At 46.2% G+C, this 21,864-nt stretch overlaps 1 protein-coding gene across 1 annotated transcript in view; it reads left to right on the top strand.

The window, feature by feature from the left end:
* prr5b (proline rich 5b (renal)) overlaps positions 1 to 21,864 on the top strand; it is a 54,411-nt gene that overhangs the window by 23,155 nt on the left and 9,392 nt on the right. The window contains exons 6-8 of the mRNA XM_081364011.1: positions 12,838 to 12,929; positions 13,012 to 13,152; positions 19,046 to 19,184. Coding sequence (XP_081220137.1) covers positions 12,838 to 12,929; positions 13,012 to 13,152; positions 19,046 to 19,184 — 372 coding nt within the window. The remainder of the gene's footprint in view (positions 1 to 12,837; positions 12,930 to 13,011; positions 13,153 to 19,045; positions 19,185 to 21,864) is intronic.

Below are 21,864 nucleotides of genomic sequence, written 5' to 3'. Positions count from 1 at the left end.
TATAGAGTGTGTATCTGAGTGTGAGTGTGTTTCTGAGTGTGAGTGTGTGAGAGAGTGTATCTGAGTATGAGTGTTATAGAGTGTATCTGAGTGTGAGTGTGTTTCTGATTGTGAGTGTGTTATAGAGTGTGTTTCTGAGTGTGAGTGTGTTATAGAGTGTATCTGAGTGTGAGTGTGTATCTGAGTGTGAGTGTGTTTCTGATTGTGAGTGTGTTATAGAGTGTTTCTGAGTGTGAGTGTGTTATAGAGTGTATCTGAGTGTGAGTGTGTTTCTGATTGTGAGTGTGTTATAGAGTGTGTTTCTGAGTGTGAGTGTGTTATAGAGTGTGTTTCTGAGTGTGAGTGTGTATCTGAGTGTGAGTGTGTTTCTGATTGTGAGTGTGTTATAGAGTGTGTTTCTGAGTGTGAGTGTGTTATAGAGTGTATCTGAGTGTGAGTGTGTATCTGAGTGTGTTTCTGATTGTGAGTGTGTTATAGAGTGTGTTTCTGAGTGTGAGTGTGTTATAGAGTGTATCTGAGTGTGAGTGTGTTTCTGAGTGTGAGTGTGTGTTTCTGAGTGTGTTATATAGTGTATCTGAGTGTGAGTGTGTATCTGAGTGTGAGTGTGTGAGAGAGTATCTGAGTATGAGTGTTATAGAGTGTTTCTGAGTGTGAGTGTGTTATAGAGTGTATCTGAGTGTGAGTGTTATAGAGTGTGTTTCTGAGTGTGAGTGTGTTATAGAGTGTATCTGAGTGTGAGTGTGTTTCTGAGTGTGAGTGTGTGTTTCTGAGTGTGTTATATAGTGTATCTGAGTGTGAGTGTGTTTCTGAGTGTGAGAGAGTGTATCTGAGTATGAGTGTTATAGAGTGTGTTTCTGAGTGTGTTTCTGAGTGTGTTTCTGAGTGTGAGTGTGTGAGAGTGTGTGTTTCTGAGTGTGAGTGTGTTATAGTGTATCTGAGTGTGAGTGTGTTTCTGAGTGTGTTATATAGTGTATCTGAGTGTGAGTGTGTTTCTGAGTGTGAGTGTGTGAGAGAGTGTATCTGAGTATGAGTGTTATAGAGTGTGTTTCTGAGTGTGAGTGTGAGAGTGTGTGTTTCTGAGTGTGAGTGTGTTATAGAGTGTATCTGAGTGTGAGTGTGTTTCTGAGTGTGAGTGTGTGTTTCTGGGTGTTATATATTGTATCTGAGTGTGAGTGTGTTTCTGAGTGTGAGTGTGTGAGAGAGTGTATCTGAGTATGAGTGTTATAGAGTGTATCTGAGTGTGTTTCTAAGTGTGAGTGTGTGAGAGTGTGTGTTTCTGAGTGTGAGTGTGTTATAGAGTGTATCTGAGTGTGAGTGTGTTTCTGAGTGTGAGTGTGTGTTTCTGAGTGTGTTATATAGTGTATCTGAGTGTGAGTGTGTTTCTGAGTGTGAGTGTGTGAGAGAGTGTATCTGAGTATGAGTGTTATAGAGTGTGTTTCTGAGTGTGTTTCTAAGTGTGAGTGTGTGAGAGTGTGTGTTTCTGAGTGTGAGTGTGTTTCTGAGTGTGAGTGTGTGTTTCTGAGTGTGTTATATAGTGTATCTGAGTGTGAGTGTGTTTCTGAGTGTGAGTGTGTTATAGAGTGTATCTGAGTATGAGTGTTATAGAGTGTGTTTCTGAGTGTGTTTCTGAGTGTGAGTGTGTGAGTGTGTGTTTCTGAGTGTGAGTGTGTTATAGAGTGTATCTGAGTGTGTTTCTGAGTGTGAGTGTGTTTCTGAGTGTGAGTGTGTTATAGAGTGTGTTTCTGAGTGTGAGTGTGTTATAGAGTGTATCTGAGTGTGAGTGTGTTTCTGAGTGTGAGTGTGTTTCTGAGTGTGAGTGTGTTTCTGAGTGTGAGTGTGTTTCTGAGTGTGTGTGTGTGTTATAGAGTGTGTTTCTGAGTGTGAGTGTGTTTCTGAGTGTGAGTGTTATAGAGTGTTTCTGAGTGTGAGTGTGTTTCTGAGTGTGAGTGTGTTATAGAGTGTGTTTCTGAGTGTGAGTGTGTTATAGAGTATCTGAGTGTGAGTGTGTTTCTGAGTGTGAGTGTGTGAGAGAGTATATCTGAGTATGAGTGTTATAGAGTGTGAGTGTGTTATAGAGTGTGTTTCTGAGTGTGAGTGTGTATCTGAGTGTGAGAGTGTATCTGAGTGTGAGAGTATATCTGAGTGTGAGTGTGTTTCTGAGTGTGAGTGTGTTATAGAGTGTATCTGAGTGTGAGTGTGTTTCTGAGTGTGAGTGTGTGAGAGAGTATATCTGAGTATCGATGTTATAGAGTGTGAGTGTGTCTTTCTGAGTGTGAGTGTGTTTCTGAGTGTGAGTGTGTGAGAGTGTGTTTCTGAGTGTGAGTGTGTTATAGTGTATCTGAGTGTGAGTGTGTTTCTGAGTGTGAGTGTGTTTCTGAGTGTGTTTCTGAGTGTGAGTGTGTTTCTGAGTGTGAGTGTGTTTCTGAGTGTGTGTGTGTTATAGAGTGTGTTTCTGAGTGTGAGTGTGTTTCTGAGTGTGAGTGTGTTATAGAGTGTATCTGAGTGTGAGTGTGTTTCTGAGTGTGAGTGTGTGTTTCTGAGTGTGTTATATAGTGTATCTGAGTGTGAGTGTGTTTCTGAGTGTGAGAGAGTGTATCTGAGTATGAGTGTTATAGAGTGTGTTTCTGAGTGTGTTTCTGAGTGTGTTTCTGAGTGTGAGTGTGTGAGAGTGTGTGTTTCTGAGTGTGAGTGTGTTATAGTGTATCTGAGTGTGAGTGTGTTTCTGAGTGTGTTATATAGTGTATCTGAGTGTGAGTGTGTTTCTGAGTGTGAGTGTGTGAGAGAGTGTATCTGAGTATGAGTGTTATAGAGTGTGTTTCTGAGTGTGAGTGTGAGAGTGTGTGTTTCTGAGTGTGAGTGTGTTATAGAGTGTATCTGAGTGTGAGTGTGTTTCTGAGTGTGAGTGTGTGTTTCTGGGTGTTATATATTGTATCTGAGTGTGAGTGTGTTTCTGAGTGTGAGTGTGTGAGAGAGTGTATCTGAGTATGAGTGTTATAGAGTGTATCTGAGTGTGTTTCTAAGTGTGAGTGTGTGAGAGTGTGTGTTTCTGAGTGTAAGTGTGTTATAGAGTGTGTTTCTGAGTGTGAGTGTGTTATAGAGTGTGTTTCTGAGTGTGAGTGTGTTTCTGAGTGTGAGTGTGTTATAGAGTGTATCTGAGTGTGAGTATGAGTGTGTTTCTGAGTATGAGTATATCTGAGTATGAGTGTTGTAGAGTGTGAGTGTGTCTTTCTGAGTGTGAGTGTGTTTCTGAGTGTGAGTGTGTTATAGAGTGTATCTGAGTGTGAGTGTTATAGAGTGTGTTTCTGAGTGTGTTGTAGTGTATCTGAGTGTGAGTGTGTTTCTGAGTGAGAGTGTGTGTTTCTGAGTGTGTGTGTTTCTGTGTGTGTGTGTGTGTGTGTGTGTGTGTGTGTGTGTGTGTGTGTGTGTGTGTGTGAGTGTGTTAGAGTGTGTATCTGAGTGTGAGTGTTTTTCTGAGTGTGAGAGTGTATCTGAGTGTGTGTGTGTGTGTATGTGAGAGAGAGAGTGTTTCTGAGTGTGAGTGTGTGTTTCTGAGTGTGAGTGTGTGAGAGTGTTTCTGAGTGTGAGTGTGTTTCTGAGTGTGAGAGTGTGTATCTGAGTGTGTTTCTGAGTGTGTGTGAGTGTGTTATAGAGTGTGTATCTGAGTGTGAGTGTGTGAGAGAGTGTATCTGAGTATGAGTGTTATAGAGTGTATCTGAGTGTGAGTGTGTTTCTGATTGTGAGTGTGTTATAGAGTGTGTTTCTGAGTGTGAGTGTGTTATAGAGTGTATCTGAGTGTGAGTGTGTATCTGAGTGTGAGTGTGTTTCTGATTGTGAGTGTGTTATAGAGTGTGTTTCTGAGTGTGAGTGTGTTATAGTGTATCTGAGTGTGAGTGTGTTATAGAGTGTGTTTCTGAGTGTGAGTGTGTTATAGAGTGTATCTGAGTGTGAGTGTGTATCTGAGTGTGAGTGTGTTTCTGATTGTGAGTGTGTTATAGAGTGTGTTTCTGAGTGTGAGTGTGTTATAGAGTGTATCTGAGTGTGAGTGTGTATCTGAGTGTGTTTCTGATTGTGAGTGTGTTATAGAGTGTGTTTCTGAGTGTGAGTGTGTTATAGAGTGTATCTGAGTGTGAGTGTGTTTCTGAGTGTGAGTGTGTGTTTCTGAGTGTGTTATATAGTGTATCTGAGTGTGAGTGTGTATCTGAGTGTGAGTGTGTGAGAGAGTATCTGAGTATGAGTGTTATAGAGTGTGTTTCTGAGTGTGAGTGTGTTATAGAGTGTATCTGAGTGTGAGTGTTATAGAGTGTGTTTCTGAGTGTGAGTGTGTTATAGAGTGTATCTGAGTGTGAGTGTGTTTCTGAGTGTGAGTGTGTTTCTGAGTGTGAGTGTGTGTTTCTGAGTGTGTTATAGAGTGTATCTGAGTGTGAGTGTGTTTCTGAGTGTGAGTGTGTGTTTCTGAGTGTGTTATATAGTGTATCTGAGTATGAGTGTTATAGAGTGTGTTTCTGAGTGTGTTTCTGAGTGTGAGTGTGTGAGAGTGTGTGTTTCTGAGTGTGAGTGTGTTATAGTGTATCTGAGTGTGTTTCTGAGTGTGAGTGTGTGTTTCTGAGTGTGTTATATAGTGTATCTGAGTGTGAGTGTGTTTCTGAGTGTGTGAGAGAGTGTATCTGAGTATGAGTGTTATAGAGTGTGTTTCTGAGTGTGAGTGTGAGAGTGTGTGTTTCTGAGTGTGAGTGTGTTATAGAGTGTATCTGAGTGTGAGTGTGTTTCTGAGTGTGAGTGTGTGTTTCTGAGTGTTATATATTGTATCTGAGTGTGAGTGTGTTTCTGAGTGTGAGTGTGTGAGAGAGTGTATCTGAGTATGAGTGTTATAGAGTGTGTTTCTGAGTGTGTTTCTAAGTGTGAGTGTGTGAGAGTGTGTGTTTCTGAGTGTGAGTGTGTTTCTGAGTGTGAGTGTGTTATAGAGTGTATCTGAGTGTGAGTATGAGTGTGTATCTGAGTATGAGTGTGTTTCTGAGTATGAGTATATCTGAGTATGAGTGTTGTAGAGTGTGAGTGTGTCTTTCTGAGTGTGAGTGTGTTTCTGAGTGTGTGTTTCTGAGTGTGAGTGTGTTATAGAGTGTATCTGAGTGTGAGTGTTATAGAGTGTGTTTCTGAGTGTGTTGTAGTGTATCTGAGTGTGAGTGTGTTTCTGAGTGAGAGTGTGTGTTTCTGAGTGTGTGTGTTTCTGAGTGTGAGAGTGTTTCTGAGTGTGAGAGTGTTTCTGAGTGAGAGTGTGTGTTTCTGAGTGTGTGTGTTTCTGAGTGTGAGAGTGTGTGTGTGTGTGTGTGTTAGAGTGTGTATCTGAGTGAGAGTGTTTTTCTGAGTGTGAGAGTGTATCTGAGTGTGTGTGTGTGTGTGAGAGAGAGAGTGTTTCTGAGTGTGAGTGTGTGTTTCTGAGTGTGAGTGTGTGAGAGTGTTTCTGAGTGTGAGAGTGTGAATCTGAGTGTGTTTCTGAGTGTGTGTGAGTGTGTTATAGAGTGTGTATCTGAGTGTGAGTGTGTTTCTGAGTGTGAGTGTGTGAGAGAGTGTATCTGAGTATGAGTGTTATAGAGTGTATCTGAGTGTGAGTGTGTTTCTGATTGTGAGTGTGTTATAGAGTGTGTTTCTGAGTGTGAGTGTGTTATAGAGTGTATCTGAGTGTGAGTGTGTTTCTGATTGTGAGTGTGTTATAGAGTGTGTTTCTGAGTGTGAGTGTGTTATAGAGTGTGTTTCTGAGTGTGAGTGTGTATCTGAGTGTGAGTGTGTTTCTGATTGTGAGTGTGTTATAGAGTGTGTTTCTGAGTGTGAGTGTGTTATAGAGTGTATCTGAGTGTGAGTGTGTATCTGAGTGTGTTTCTGATTGTGAGTGTGTTATAGAGTGTGTTTCTGAGTGTGAGTGTGTTATAGAGTGTATCTGAGTGTGAGTGTGTTTCTGAGTGTGAGTGTGTGTTTCTGAGTGTGTTATATAGTGTATCTGAGTGTGAGTGTGTATCTGAGTGTGAGTGTGTGAGAGAGTATCTGAGTATGAGTGTTATAGAGTGTTTCTGAGTGTGAGTGTGTTATAGAGTGTATCTGAGTGTGAGTGTTATAGAGTGTGTTTCTGAGTGTGAGTGTGTTATAGTGTGTTTCTGAGTGTGAGTGTGTGTTTCTGAGTGTGTTATATAGTGTATCTGAGTGTGAGTGTGTTTCTGAGTGTGAGAGAGTGTATCTGAGTATGAGTGTTATAGAGTGTGTTTCTGAGTGTGTTTCTGAGTGTGTTTCTGAGTGTGAGTGTGTGAGAGTGTGTGTTTCTGAGTGTGAGTGTGTTATAGTGTATCTGAGTGTGAGTGTGTTTCTGAGTGTGTTATATAGTGTATCTGAGTGTGAGTGTGTTTCTGAGTGTGAGTGTGTGAGAGAGTGTATCTGAGTATGAGTGTTATAGAGTGTGTTTCTGAGTGTGAGTGTGAGAGTGTGTGTTTCTGAGTGTGAGTGTGTTATAGAGTGTATCTGAGTGTGAGTGTGTTTCTGAGTGTGAGTGTGTGTTTCTGGGTGTTATATATTGTATCTGAGTGTGAGTGTGTTTCTGAGTGTGAGTGTGTGAGAGAGTGTATCTGAGTATGAGTGTTATAGAGTGTATCTGAGTGTGTTTCTAAGTGTGAGTGTGTGAGAGTGTGTGTTTCTGAGTGTGAGTGTGTTATAGAGTGTATCTGAGTGTGAGTGTGTTTCTGAGTGTGAGTGTGTGTTTCTGAGTGTGTTATATAGTGTATCTGAGTGTGAGTGTGTTTCTGAGTGTGAGTGTGTGAGAGAGTGTATCTGAGTATGAGTGTTATAGAGTGTGTTTCTGAGTGTGTTTCTAAGTGTGAGTGTGTGAGAGTGTGTGTTTCTGAGTGTGAGTGTGTTTCTGAGTGTGAGTGTGTGTTTCTGAGTGTGTTATATAGTGTATCTGAGTGTGAGTGTGTTTCTGAGTGTGAGTGTGTTATAGAGTGTATCTGAGTATGAGTGTTATAGAGTGTGTTTCTGAGTGTGAGTGTGTGAGTGTGTGTTTCTGAGTGTGAGTGTGTTATAGAGTGTATCTGAGTGTGTTTCTGAGTGTGAGTGTGTTTCTGAGTGTGAGTGTGTTATAGAGTGTGTTTCTGAGTGTGAGTGTGTTATAGAGTGTATCTGAGTGTGAGTGTGTTTCTGAGTGTGAGTGTGTTTCTGAGTGTGAGTGTGTTTCTGAGTGTGAGTGTGTTTCTGAGTGTGTGTGTGTGTTATAGAGTGTGTTTCTGAGTGTGAGTGTGTTTCTGAGTGTGAGTGTTATAGAGTGTTTCTGAGTGTGAGTGTGTTTCTGAGTGTGAGTGTGTTATAGAGTGTGTTTCTGAGTGTGAGTGTGTTATAGAGTATCTGAGTGTGAGTGTGTTTCTGAGTGTGAGTGTGTGAGAGAGTATATCTGAGTATGAGTGTTATAGAGTGTGAGTGTGTTATAGAGTGTGTTTCTGAGTGTGAGTGTGTATCTGAGTGTGAGAGTGTATCTGAGTGTGAGAGTATATCTGAGTGTGAGTGTGTTTCTGAGTGTGAGTGTGTTATAGAGTGTATCTGAGTGTGAGTGTGTTTCTGAGTGTGAGTGTGTGAGAGAGTATATCTGAGTATCGATGTTATAGAGTGTGAGTGTGTCTTTCTGAGTGTGAGTGTGTTTCTGAGTGTGAGTGTGTGAGAGTGTGTTTCTGAGTGTGAGTGTGTTATAGTGTATCTGAGTGTGAGTGTGTTTCTGAGTGTGAGTGTGTTTCTGAGTGTGTTTCTGAGTGTGAGTGTGTTTCTGAGTGTGAGTGTGTTTCTGAGTGTGTGTGTGTTATAGAGTGTGTTTCTGAGTGTGAGTGTGTTTCTGAGTGTGAGTGTGTTATAGAGTGTATCTGAGTGTGAGTGTGTTTCTGAGTGTGAGTGTGTGTTTCTGAGTGTGTTATATAGTGTGTGTGAGTGTGTTTCTGAGTGTGAGAGAGTGTATCTGAGTATGAGTGTTATAGAGTGTGTTTCTGAGTGTGTTTCTGAGTGTGTTTCTGAGTGTGAGTGTGTGAGAGTGTGTGTTTCTGAGTGTGAGTGTGTTATAGTGTATCTGAGTGTGAGTGTGTTTCTGAGTGTGTTATATAGTGTATCTGAGTGTGAGTGTGTTTCTGAGTGTGAGTGTGTGAGAGAGTGTATCTGAGTATGAGTGTTATAGAGTGTGTTTCTGAGTGTGAGTGTGAGAGTGTGTGTTTCTGAGTGTGAGTGTGTTATAGAGTGTATCTGAGTGTGAGTGTGTTTCTGAGTGTGAGTGTGTGTTTCTGGGTGTTATATATTGTATCTGAGTGTGAGTGTGTTTCTGAGTGTGAGTGTGTGAGAGAGTGTATCTGAGTATGAGTGTTATAGAGTGTATCTGAGTGTGTTTCTAAGTGTGAGTGTGTGAGAGTGTGTGTTTCTGAGTGTGAGTGTGTTATAGAGTGTATCTGAGTGTGAGTGTGTTTCTGAGTGTGAGTGTGTGTTTTTTGAGTGTGTTATATAGTGTATCTGAGTGTGAGTGTGTTTCTGAGTGTGAGTGTGTGAGAGAGTGTATCTGAGTATGAGTGTTATAGAGTGTGTTTCTGAGTGTGTTTCTAAGTGTGAGTGTGTGAGAGTGTGTGTTTCTGAGTGTGAGTGTGTTTCTGAGTGTGAGTGTGTGTTTCTGAGTGTGTTATATAGTGTATCTGAGTGTGAGTGTGTTTCTGAGTGTGAGTGTGTTATAGAGTGTATCTGAGTATGAGTGTTATAGAGTGTGTTTCTGAGTGTGTTTCTGAGTGTGAGTGTGTGAGTGTGTTTCTGAGTGTGAGTGTGTTATAGAGTGTATCTGAGTGTGTTTCTGAGTGTGAGTGTGTTTCTGAGTGTGAGTGTGTTATAGAGTGTGTTTCTGAGTGTGAGTGTGTTATAGAGTGTATCTGAGTGTGAGTGTGTTTCTGAGTGTGAGTGTGTTTCTGAGTGTGAGTGTGTTTCTGAGTGTGAGTGTGTTTCTGAGTGTGAGTGTGTTTCTGAGTGTGTGTGTGTGTTATAGAGTGTGTTTCTGAGTGTGAGTGTGTTTCTGAGTGTGAGTGTTATAGAGTGTTTCTGAGTGTGAGTGTGTTTCTGAGTGTGAGTGTGTTTCTGAGTGTGAGTGTGTTATAGAGTATCTGAGTGTGAGTGTGTTTCTGAGTGTGAGTGTGTGAGAGAGTATATCTGAGTATGAGTGTTATAGAGTGTGAGTGTGTTATAGAGTGTGTTTCTGAGTGTGAGTGTGTATCTGAGTGTGAGAGTGTATCTGAGTGTGAGAGTATATCTGAGTGTGAGTGTGTTTCTGAGTGTGAGTGTGTTATAGAGTGTATCTGAGTGTGAGTGTGTTTCTGAGTGTGAGTGTGTGAGAGAGTATATCTGAGTATCGATGTTATAGAGTGTGAGTGTGTCTTTCTGAGTGTGAGTGTGTTTCTGAGTGTGAGTGTGTGAGAGTGTGTTTCTGAGTGTGAGTGTGTTATAGTGTATCTGAGTGTGAGTGTGTTTCTGAGTGTGAGTGTGTTTCTGAGTGTGTTTCTGAGTGTGAGTGTGTTTCTGAGTGTGTGTGTGTGTTATAGAGTGTGTTTCTGAGTGTGAGTGTGTTTCTGAGTGTGAGTGTGTTATAGAGTGTGTTTCTGAGTGTGAGTGTGTTATAGAGTATCTGAGTGTGAGTGTGTGAGAGAGTATATCTGAGTATGAGTGTTATAGAGTGTGAGTGTGTTATAGAGTGTGTATCTGAGTGTGAGTGTGTATCTGAGTGTGAGTGTATCTGAGTGTGAGTGTATCTGAGTGTGAGAGTGTATCTGAGTGTGAGAGTGTATCTGAGTGTGAGTGTGTTTCTGAGTGTGAGTGTTATAGAGTGTATCTGAGTGTGAGTGTGTTTCTGAGTGTGAGTGTGTGAGAGAGTATATCTGAGTATGAATGTTATAGAGTGTGAGTGTGTCTTTCTGAGTGTGAGTGTGTTTCTGAGTGTGAGTGTGTATCTGAGTGTGAGAGTGTATCTGAGTGTGAGTGTGTATCTGAGTGTGTTTCTGAGTGTGAGTGTGTATCTGAGTGTGAGAGTGTATCTGAGTGTGAGTGTGTTTCTGAGTGTGAGTGTGTTATAGAGTGTGTTTCTGAGTGTGTGTGTTATAGAGTGTGTTTCTGAGTGTGAGTGTGTTTCTGAGTGTGAGTGTGTTATAGGGTGTGTTTCTGAGTGTGAGTGTGTTTCTGAGTGTGAGTGTGTTATAGAGTGTGTTTCTGAGTGTGAGTGTGTTATAGAGTATCTGAGTGTGAGTGTGTTTCTGAGTGTGAGTGTGTGAGAGAGTATATCTGAGTATGAGTGTTATAGAGTGTGAGTGTGTTATAGAGTGTGTTTCTGAGTGTGAGTGTGTATCTGAGTGTGAGAGTGTATCTGAGTGTATGTGTGTTTCTGAGTGTGAGTGTGTTATAGAGTGTATCTGAGTGTGAGTGTGTTTCTGAGTGTGAGTGTGTGAGAGAGTATATCTGAGTATGAATGTTATAGTGTGAGTGTGTCTTTCTGAGTGTGAGTGTGTTTCTGAGTGTGAGTGTGTATCTGAGTGTGAGAGTGTATCTGAGTGTGAGAGTGTATCTGAGTGTGAGTGTGTATCTGAGTGTGAGAGTGTATCTGAGTGTGAGTGTGTTTCTGAGTGTGAGTGTGTTATAGAGTGTATCTGAGTGTGAGTGTGTTTCTGAGTGTGAGTGTGTGAGAGAGTATCTGAGTGTGAGTGTGTATCTGAGTGTGAGAGTGTATCTGAGTGTGAGAGTGTATCTGAGTGTGAGAGTGTATCTGAGTGTGAGTGTGTATCTGAGTGTGAGAGTGTATCTGAGTGTGAGTGTGTTTCTGAGTGTGAGTGTGTGAGAGAGTATATCTGAGTATGAGTGTTATAGAGTGTGAGTGTGTCTTTCTGAGTGTGAGTGTGTTTCTGAGTGTGAGTGTGTTATCTGAGTGTGTTATAGAGTGTGTTTCTGAGTGTGTTATAGTGTATCTGAGCGTGAGCAAAGAGTATAGAAGTAACAAGAGGCGAAACTCAATAGAACGTTCCATTGCAAAAAAACTCACCCATGCGCAGAGCTGCAGCTCCGCCATCTTGGACTGAATGCAACACAGCTGTCATAGAATTGAACGATACCGGGTTCAAATTCAAAAGCGGTTAAATGAACTAAACAGTAGTTTCTAGTTTTGAATATCTCTAGAGCAGACATCCCATGTCTCCCGGAAGATCCGGGAGTCTCCCGCATATTGATAGCGGCTCCCTGATGCCCACAAATTAGCTAAAACCACCCGGAATCTAGAGCGAGCGAGCAAGAGCGCGCAGCTCCAAACGTGTAACGTTAGAGCACACGGCAGAAAGGGTGAGGGAGCGAGATATCAACATATCAACCTAAAATGTGGAACACAACTTGTTCAGATTTTTTGCTTTCATTTTCTTGCAGTTCTAGAGTAAAATATATTTTGTAATATATATATTTTATATAAAATATAAATAATTATATTTTAAAATTTGTACATTTTAATAAACTCAAACTTATAGAACTTTTTTCTGTTTCACTTTCATAATTTATTTCACTTCAACAATAATCTGACAAATTAAAACAAGACCAACCATAGGTCTAAATTCCAAAGCATTCTTGAATTACAACCATTTAAGTTTGTGATTTTCATGTTTATGCGAAAAAAAGTTGACAGTTAAAGGGTTAATTTAGTGATAACAATGAATTCATAAAGCGGTCATTTGCCAGGTTAGGTGTTCATATATCTCTGAAAGTATGCGATTTAAAAAGCCCATTTCGAGTCTTGACAATTTCGACCAAATACATAACATTAGCAAACTGTTACTGCGGTTATGGGATAGCTTACATTAACGTTACAGCACCTGTTATCGTTGACGTTAGCTCACTTTAAAGTTAATAAAACCTTTTCTACTTTACGAGAGTGTGTTTCTGAGTGTGAGTGTGTTTCTGAGTGTGTGTGTGTGTGTGTGTGAGTGTGTTATAGAGTGTGTATCTGAGTGTGAGTGTGTTATAGGGTGTATCTGAGTGTGAGTGTTATAGTGTGTTTCTGAGTGTGTGTGTGTTTCTGAGTGTGTGTGTGTGAGTGTGTTATAGAGTGTGTATCTGAGTGTGAGTGTGTTATAGAGTGTATCTGAGTGTGAGTGTGTTATAGAGTGTATCTGAGTGTGTGTTATAGTGTGTTTCTGAGTGTGTGTGTGTTTCTGAGTGAGTGTGTGAGAGTGTGTGTGTGTGTGTGTGTGTCTGAGTGTGAGTGTTATAGAGTGTATCTGAGTGTGAGTGTGTTATAGTGTATTTCTGAGTGTGAGTGTGTTATAGAGTGTATCTGAGTGTGAGTGTGTGAGAGTGTATCTGAGTGTGAGTGTTTTTCTGAGTGTGAGTGTGTGAGAGTGTGTGTGTATCTGAGTGTGTTTCTGAGTGTGAGAGTGTGTATCTGAGTGAGTGTGTGAGAGTGTGTTTCTGAGTGTGTTTCTGAGTGTGTGTGTGTGTGTGAGAGAGAGAGTGTGTGTTTCTGAGTGTGAGTGTGAGTGAGTGTGTGTGTGTGTGTGTGAGTGTGTGTGAGTGAATGAGTGTGTGTGTTCACTGGTTTGACTTTGATTTGAAAGGCCCACACTGCTGATATTGTAGTGTGTGTTCAGGTCATTATGAGGATACGCTGATGTCCTTATGATTTAAAACACTAAATAAACACACTAAGCGATTTTTATTAAAATGTAAAAATGTAGAAACTTTTCTGTGATGGGTTAGGTTAGTGGATAGAAAATGTCATTAGCTCATTATAAAAACCATTAAACGATATGTGTGTGTGTGTGTGTGCAGGTCAGAAGCTGCTGGATTCTCTGGCAGAAACGTGGGACTTCTTCTTCTGTGATGTTCTGTCCACACTGCAGGCCATCTTCCACCCCGTACAGGTGCGTCACACACACGGACCCATTCCACTGAACTAGTGAACCGCATGTGTGATTGTGTGTGTGTGTGTGTGTGTGTGTGTAGGGGAAGGAGCCGTCGGTCCGTCAGCTGGCTCTGCTGCATTTCAGGAACATCATCACTCTGAACACGAAGCTGGAAGAAGCTCTGAGTCGACAACGCGCTCGCGTGCCTCCCTCCATCATCCAGATGCTGCTCATCCTGCAGGTGTGTGTGTGTGTGTGTGACACGCTCGCGTGCCTCCCTCCATCATCCAGATGCTGCTCATCCTGCAGGTGTGTGTGTGTGTGTGTGTGACACGCTCGCGTGCCTCCCTCCATCATCCAGATGCTGCTCATCCTGCAGGTGTGTGTGTGTGTGTGTGTGTGTGATGCGCTCACGTGCCTCCCTCCATCATCCAGATGCTGCTCATCCTGCAGGTGTGTGTGTGTGTGTGTGTGTGTGATGCGCTCGCGTGCCTCCCTCCATCATCCAGATGCTGCTCATCCTGCAGGTGTGTGTGTGTGTGTGTGTGTGTGTGTGACACGCTCGCGTGCCTCCCTCCATCATCCAGATGCTGCTCATCCTGCAGGTGTGTGTGTGTGTGTGTGTGTGTGTGACACGCTCGCGTGCCTCCCTCCATCATCCAGATGCTGCTCATCCTGCAGGTGTGTGTGTGTGTGTGTGTGTGTGTGACACGCTCGCGTGCCTCCCTCCATCATCCAGATGCTGCTCATCCTGCAGGTGTGTGTGTGTGTGTGTGTGTGTGTGTGTGTGTGTGACACGCTCGCGTGCCTCCCTCCATCATCCAGATGCTGCTCATCCTGCAGGTGTGTGTGTGTGTGTGTGTGTGTGTGTGTGTGTGACACGCTCGCGTGCCTCCCTCCATCATCCAGATGCTGCTCATCCTGCAGGTGTGTGTGTGTGTGTGTGTGTGTGTGTGACACGCTCGCGTGCCTCCCTCCATCATCCAGATGCTGCTCATCCTGCAGGTGTGTGTGTGTGTGTGTGTGTGTGTGTGTGTGTGTGTGTGTGACACGCTCGCGTGCCTCCCTCCATCATCCAGATGCTGCTCATCCTGCAGGTGTGTGTGTGTGTGTGTGTGTGTGTGTGTGTGTGACACGCTCGCGTGCCTCCCTCCATCATCCAGATGCTGCTCATCCTGCAGGTGTGTGTGTGTGTGTGTGTGTGACACGCTCGCGTGCCTCCCTCCATCATCCAGATGCTGCTCATCCTGCAGGTGTGTGTGTGTGTGTGTGTGTGTGTGTGTGTGACACGCTCGCGTGCCTCCCTCCATCATCCAGATGCTGCTCATCCTGCAGGTGTGTGTGTGTGTGTGTGTGTGTGACACGCTCGCGTGCCTCCCTCCATCATCCAGATGCTGCTCATCCTGCAGGTGTGTGTGTGTGTGTGTGTGTGTGTGACACGCTCGCGTGCCTCCCTCCATCATCCAGATGCTGCTCATCCTGCAGGTGTGTGTGTGTGTGTGTGTGTGTGTGTGTGTGTGTGACACGCTCGCGTGCCTCCCTCCATCATCCAGATGCTGCTCATCCTGCAGGTGTGTGTGTGTGTGTGTGTGTGTGTGTGTGTGTGTTAGAGAACAGATGGCACCCGTTTCCCAGCAGCCCTTCAGACGCTTGTGTAAACAAATGCAACCTCTTATCAGAAATGTCTCTAGATTTCCTGAGTCGACGCAGAGCTGAAACTGTCAGTTTTAAACTTACCGGAAGGAGTCGCAAGACAAAGTGGTGTGTGTGTGTGTGTGTGTGTGTGTGTGCTTTAGTGTGTGCATGTGAAGTGAGACGTGAAACGTATTTTTCTCTCTGAGTGAAATGTATCTACACATAACTGATATTTTGAAGTAAGTGGTGTGTGATGTGGATTGTGGTCGTGTTTCCTGTGTGTGTGTGTGTGTGTGTGTTGCACTTTAAAGGTCACATCATATTTTTTTTATCATTCTTTTTTTTTCTCTGTGGTTCAGTTGTCAAGGACTTTTGCACCAAAAATAGTCATGATATTCAAGCCTTTCTGACCTTTTGAATTAAACATGTCAGTTTATAGAGACGCTTCACATCAGGGCCAATCACGAGCTCCGCTTCACATCAGGGCCAATCACGAGCTCCGCTTCACATCAGGGCCAATCACAAGCTCCGCTTCACATCAGGGCCAATCACGAGCTCCGCTTCACATCAGGGCCAATCACGAGCTCCGCTTCACATCAGGGCCAATCACAAGCTCCGCTTCACATCAGGGCCAATCACAAGCTCCGCTTCACATCAGGGCCAATCACGAGCTCCGCTTCACATCAGGGCCAATCACGAGCTCGGCTTCACACCAGGGCCAATCACGAGCTCCGCTTCACATCAGGGCCAGTCACAAGCTCCGCTTCACACCAGGGCCAATCACAAGCTCCGCTTCACATCAGGGCCAATCACGAGCTCCGCTTCACACCAGGGCCAATCACGAGCTCCGCTTCACATCAGGGCCAATAACGAGCTCCGCTTCACATCAGGGCCAATCACGAGCTCCGCTTCACACCAGGGCCAATCACGAGCTCCGCTTCACACCAGGGCCAATCACGAGCTCCGCTTCACACCAGGGCCAATCACGAGCTCCGCTTCACACCAGGGCCAATCACGAGCTCCGCTTCACACCAGGGCCAATCACGAGCTCCGCTTCACACCAGGGCCAATCACGAGCTCCGCTTCACATCAGGGCCAATCACGAGCTCCGCTTCACACCAGGGCCAATCACGAGCTCCGCTTCACACCAGGGCCAATCACGAGCTCCAGTTCACACCAGGGCCAATCACAAGCTCCGCTTCACACCAGGGCCAATCACGGGCACCACTTCACACCAGGGCCAATCACAAGCTCCGCTTCACACCAGGGCCAATCACGAGCTCCGCTTCACACCAGGGCCAATCACGAGCTCCGCTTCACACCAGGGCCAATCACGAGCTCCGCTTCACACCAGGGCCAATCACGAGCTCCGCTTCACACCAGGGCCAATCACGAGCTCCGCTTCACATCAGGGCCAATCACGAGCTCCGCTTCACACCAGGGCCAATCACGAGCTCCGCTTCACACCAGGGCCAATCACGAGCTCCGCTTCACACCAGGGCCAATCACGAGCTCCAGTTCACACCAGGGCCAATCACGAGCTCCAGTTCACACCAGGGCCAATCACAAGCTCCGCTTCACACCAGGGCCAATCACGGGCACCACTTCACACCAGGGCCAATCACAAGCTCCGCTTCACACCAGGGCCAATCACGAGCTCCGCTTCACACCAGGGCCAATCACGAGCTCCGCTTCACACCAGGGCCAATCACGAGCTCCGCTTCACACCAGGGCCAATCACGAGCTCCGCTTCACACCAGGGCCAATCACGAGCTCCGCTTCACATCAGGGCCAATCACGAGCTCCGCTTCACACCAGGGCCAATCACGAGCTCCGCTTCACACCAGGGCCAATCACGAGCTCCGCTTCACACCAGGGCCAATCACGAGCTCCAGTTCACACCAGGGCCAATCACAAGCTCCGCTTCACACCAGGGCCAATCACGGGCACCACTTCACACCAGGGCCAATCACAAGCTCCGCTTCACACCAGGGCCAATCACGAGCTCCGCTTCACACCAGGGCCAATCACGAGCTCCGCTTCACACCAGGGCCAATCACGAGCTCCGCTTCACACCAGGGCCAATCACGAGCTCCGCTTCACACCAGGGCCAATCACGAGCTCCGCTTCACATCAGGGCCAATCACGAGCTCCGCTTCACACCAGGGCCAATCACGAGCTCCGCTTCACACCAGGGCCAATCACGAGCTCCAGTTCACACCAGGGCCAATCACAAGCTCCGCCTCACACCAGGGCCAATCACGGGCACCACTTCACACCAGGGCCAATCACAAGCTCCGCTTCACACCAGGGCCAATCACGAGCTCCGCTTCACATCAGGGCCAATCACGAGCTCCGCTTCACACCAGGGCCAATCACGAGCTCCAGTTCACACCAGGGCCAATCACAAGCTCCGCTTCACACCAGGGCCAATCACAAGCTCCGCTTCACACCAGGGCCAATCACGGGCACCACTTCACACCAGGGCCAATCACAAGCTCCGCTTCACATCAGGGCCAATCACAAGCTCCGCTTCACACCAGGGCCAATCACGAGCTCCGCTTCACACCAGGGCCAATCACGAGCTCCGCTTCACACCAGGGCCAATCACGAGCTCCAGTTCACACCAGGGCCAATCACAAGCTCCGCTTCACACCAGGGCCAATCACGGGCACCACTTCACACCAGGGCCAATCACAAGCTCCGCTTCACACCAGGGCCAATCACGAGCTCCGCTTCACACCAGGGCCAATCACGAGCTCCGCTTCACACCAGGGCCAATCACGAGCTCCGCTTCACATCAGGGCCAATCACGAGCTCCACTTCACACCAGGGCCAATCACGAGCTCCGCTTCACATCAGGGCCAGTCACAAGCTCCGCTTCACATCAGGGCCAATCACGAGCTCCGCTTCACACCAGGGCCAATCACGAGCTCCGCTTCACATCAGGGCCAATAACGAGCTCCGCTTCACATCAGGGCCAATCACGAGCTCCGCTTCACACCAGGGCCAATCACGAGCTCCGCTTCACACCAGGGCCAATCACGAGCTCCGCTTCACACCAGGGCCAATCACGAGCTCCGCTTCACATCAGGGCCAATCACGAGCTCCGCTTCACACCAGGGCCAATCACGAGCTCCGCTTCAGTTACAGGATGTTTATGGCCCTTAATAAATATCTGTGATCTGTCTTATCTTCTGGGAGAAAATGTGTTATAATCGTTTGCGATGCAAAGATTAATTCTGCCGATTCCTAATGAAGAGACTCATTTCAGTTTATCGTGTGTCGGGGTGTTCACGAGGCTAAAGGTGTGTGTGTGTGTGTGTCGGGGTGTTCACGAGGCTAAAGGTGTGTGTGTGTGTGTGTGTCGGGGTGTTCACGAGGCTAAAGGTGTGTGTGTGTGTGTGTGTGTCAGGGTGTTCACGAGGCTGAAGGTGTGTGTGTGTGTGTCGGGGTGTTCACGAGGCTAAAGGTGTGTGTGTGTGTGTCAGGGTGTGCAAGAGGCTAAAGGTGTGTGTGTGTCAGGGTGTGCACGAGGCTAAAGGTGTGTGTGTGTGTGTGTGTGTGTGTGTGTGTGTCAGGGTGTGCACGAGGCTAAAGGTGTGTGTGTGTGTGTGTCAGGGTGTGCATGAGGCTAAAGGTGTGTGTGTGTGTCAGGGTGTGCATGAGGCTAAAGGTGTGTGTGTGTGTCAGGGTGTGTCTGTCAGGGTGTGCAAGAGGCTAAAGGTGTGTGTGTGTGTGTGTGTGTGTGTGTGTGTGTGTGTGTTTTAGGGTGTGCACGAGGCTAAAGGTGTGTGTGTCAGGGTGTGCAAGAGGCTAAAGGTGTGTGTGTGTGTGTGTTTTAGGGTGTGCACGAGGCTAAAGGTGTGTGTGTGTGTGTGTCAGGGTGTGCACAAGGCTAAAGGTGTGTGTGTGTGTCAGGGTGTGCATGAGGCTAAAGGTGTGTGTGTGTGTGTGTGTGTGTGTGTTTTAGGGTGTGCACGAGGCTAAAGGTGTGTGTGTCTGTCAGGGTGTGCAAGAGGCTAAAGGTGTGTGTGTGTGTGTGTGTGTGTTTTAGGGTGTGCACGAGGCTAAAGGTGTGTGTGTGTGTTTTAGGGTGTGCACGAGGCTAAAGGTGTGTGTGTGTGTGTGTCAGGGTGTGCAAGAGGCTAAAGGTGTGTGTGTGTGTGTGTTTTAGGGTGTGCACGAGGCTAAAGGTGTGTGTGTGTGTGTGTGTGTCGGTGTGCAAGAGGCTAAAGGTGTGTGTGTGTGTGTGTCAGGGTGTGCACGAGGCTAAAGGTGTGTGTGTGTGTGTGTTTTAGGGTGTGCACGAGGCTAAAGGTGTGTGTGTGTGTGTGTGTGTGTGTGTGTAAGGGTGTGCACGAGGCTAAAGGTGTGTGTGTGTGTGTGTGTGTGTGTGTGTGTTTTTTAGGGTGTGCACGAGGCTAAAGGTGTGTGTGTGTAAGGGTGTGCACGAGGCTAAAGGTGTGTGTGTGTGTGTGTGTGTGTGTGTGTTTTAGGGTGTGCACGAGGCTAAAGGTGTGTGTGGTGATTACCTGAAGCTGGAGTCTCTGGTCCAGATGGTGGTCTCGCCGTATCTGGGAACTCACGGGCTTTTCTCCAGCGACGGCTCCGTCACGCAGTCTTCGTGTGTGTTGGGTGAGCGGATTCTCCTCATTAAACACAGTCATTTACTCTCCATCATGTCGTCACACACACACACACACACACACACACACACACACACACACCTCTCTGTAGGGTGTTTTAAACGAATCCTGAAGTTACATTAGAATTAGCTTTTGGTTCAGTAGGCTAATACGCAAGAGGCTTCTAACAGATGTTGTTAGTCAATGCCTGAAAGTACATTTTCTTTGAAGAGTCTCTTCAGAAGCCTTTGATTAAAGGGTTTATTTCAGCATCTCTTTATGAAGCGTCAGAGTTCAGGCTGAACACACACTCACTGGAGGGACACAAATCTCTGATTGGTTGAAAACATCTTCATTTGTTCTGAAGACGAACGTCTCATGTGTTTGAACGACACGAGGAAGAGCAGATGATGACAGAACTTTTATATTTAGGTGAGCGATCCCTTTAAGAGCCGATCACTGAAAGGTTCTCTGGGGAACCGAGGTTCTTCTCTGGCCTCGCTGTGAGAAACCCTTCCTCTGTGGGAGTGTGTGTGATCAGTTGTGTGTCGTCCTCTGTGAGAGTGTGTGTGATCAGTTGTGTGTCGTCCTCTGTGAGAGTGTGTGTGATCAGTTGTGTGTCGTCCTCTGTGAGAGTGTGTGTGATCAGTTGTGTGTCGTCCTCTGTGAGAGTGTGTGTGATCAGTTGTGTGTCGTCCTCTGTGAGAGTGTGTGTGATCAGTTGTGTGTCGTCCTCTGTGAGAGTGTGTGTGATCAGTTGTGTGTCGTCCTCTGTGAGAGTGTGTGTGATCAGTTGTGTGTCGTCCTCTGTGAGAGTGTGTGTGATCAGTTGTGTGTCGTCCTCTGTGAGAGTGTGTGTGATCAGTTGTGTGTCGTCCTCTGTGAGAGTGTGTGTGATCAGTTGTGCGTCGTCCTCTGTGGGAGTGTGTGTGATCAGTTGTGTGTCGTCCTCTGTGAGAGTGTGTGTGATCAGTTGTGTGTCGTCCTCTGTGAGAGTGTGTGTGATCAGTTGTGTGTCGTCCTCTGTGGGAGTGTGTGATCAGTTGTGTGTCGTCCTCTGTGAGAGTGTGTGTGATCAGTTGTGTGTCGTCCTCTGTGAGAGTGTGTGTGATCAGTTGTGTGTCGTCCTCTGTGAGAGTGTGTGTGATCAGTTGTGTGTCGTCCTCTGTGAGAGTGTGTGTGATCAGTTGTGTGTCGTCCTCTGTGAGAGTGTGTGTGATCAGTTGTGTGTCGTCCTCTGTGGGAGTGTGTGATCAGTTGTGTGTCGTCCTCTGTGAGAGTGTGTGTGATCAGTTGTGTGTCGTCCTCTGTGGGAGTGTGTGTGATCAGTTGTGTGTCGTCCTCTGTGAGAGTGTGTGTGATCAGTTGTGTGTCGTCCTCTGTGAGAATGTGTGTGATCAGTTGTGTGTCGTCCTCTGTGAGAGTGTGTGTGATCAGTTGTGTGTCGTCCTCTGTGAGAGTGTGTGAGATCAGTTGTGTGTCGTCCTCTGTGGGAGTGTGTGTGATCAGTTGTGTGTCGTCCTCTGTGAGAGTGTGTGTGATCAGTTGTGTGTCGTCCTCTGTGAGAGTGTGTGTGATCAGTTGTGTGTCGTCCTCTGTGAGAGTGTGTGTGATCAGTTGTGTGTCGTCCTCTGTGAGAATGTGTGTGATCAGTTGTGTGTCGTCCTCTGTGAGAGTGTGTGTGATCAGTTGTGTGTCGTCCTCTGTGGGAGTGTGTGTGATCAGTTGTGTGTCGTCCTCTGTGAGAGTGTGTGTGATCAGTTGTGTGTCGTCCTCTGTGAGAGTGTGTGTGATCAGTTGTGTGTCGTCCTCTGTGAGAGTGTGTGTGATCAGTTGTGTGTCGTCCTCTGTGAGAATGTGTGTGATCAGTTGTGTGTCGTCCTCTGTGAGAGTGTGTGTGATCAGTTGTGTGTCGTCCTCTGTGGGAGTGTGTGTGATCAGTTGTGTGTCGTCCTCTGTGAGAGTGTGTGTGATCAGTTGTGTGTCGTCCTCTGTGAGAGTGTGTGTGATCAGTTGTGTGTCGTCCTCTGTGAGAGTGTGTGTGATCAGTTGTGTGTCGTCCTCTGTGAGAGTGTGTGTGATCAGTTGTGTGTCGTCCTCTGTGAGAGTGTGTGTGATCAGTTGTGTGTCGTCCTCTGTGAGAGTGTGTGTGATCAGTTGTGTGTCGTCCTCTGTGGGAGTGTGTGTGATCAGTTGTGTGTCGTCCTCTGTGAGAGTGTGTGTGATCAGTTGTGTGTCGTCCTCTGTGAGAGTGTGTGTGATCAGTTGTGTGTCGTCCTCTGTGAGAGTGTGTGTGATCAGTTGTGTGTCGTCCTCTGTGAGAGTGTGTGTGATCAGTTGTGTGTCGTCCTCTGTGAGAGTGTGTGTGATCAGTTGTGTGTCGTCCTCTGTGAGAGTGTGTGTGATCAGTTGTGTGTCGTCCTCTGTGAGAGTGTGTGTGATCAGTTGTGTGTCGTCCTCTGTGAGAGTGTGTGTGATCAGTTGTGTGTCGTCCTCTGTGAGAGTGTGTGTGATCAGTTGTGTGTCGTCCTCTGTGAGAGTGTGTGTGATCAGTTGTGTGTCGTCCTCTGTGAGAGTGTGTGTGATCAGTTGTGCGTCGTCCTCTGTGAGAGTGTGTGTGATCAGTTGTGCGTCGTCCTCTGTGGGAGTGTGTGTGATCAGTTGTGCGTCGTCCTCTGTGGGAGTGTGTG

The sequence above is a fragment of the Scardinius erythrophthalmus genome (genome assembly GCF_964197995.2).
Source record: "Scardinius erythrophthalmus genome assembly, chromosome: 4".
NCBI lineage: Eukaryota > Metazoa > Chordata > Actinopteri > Cypriniformes > Leuciscidae > Scardinius > Scardinius erythrophthalmus.
The sequence above is the reverse complement of the archived record's forward strand: the minus strand, read 5'-3'. Positions and strand labels throughout refer to the sequence as shown.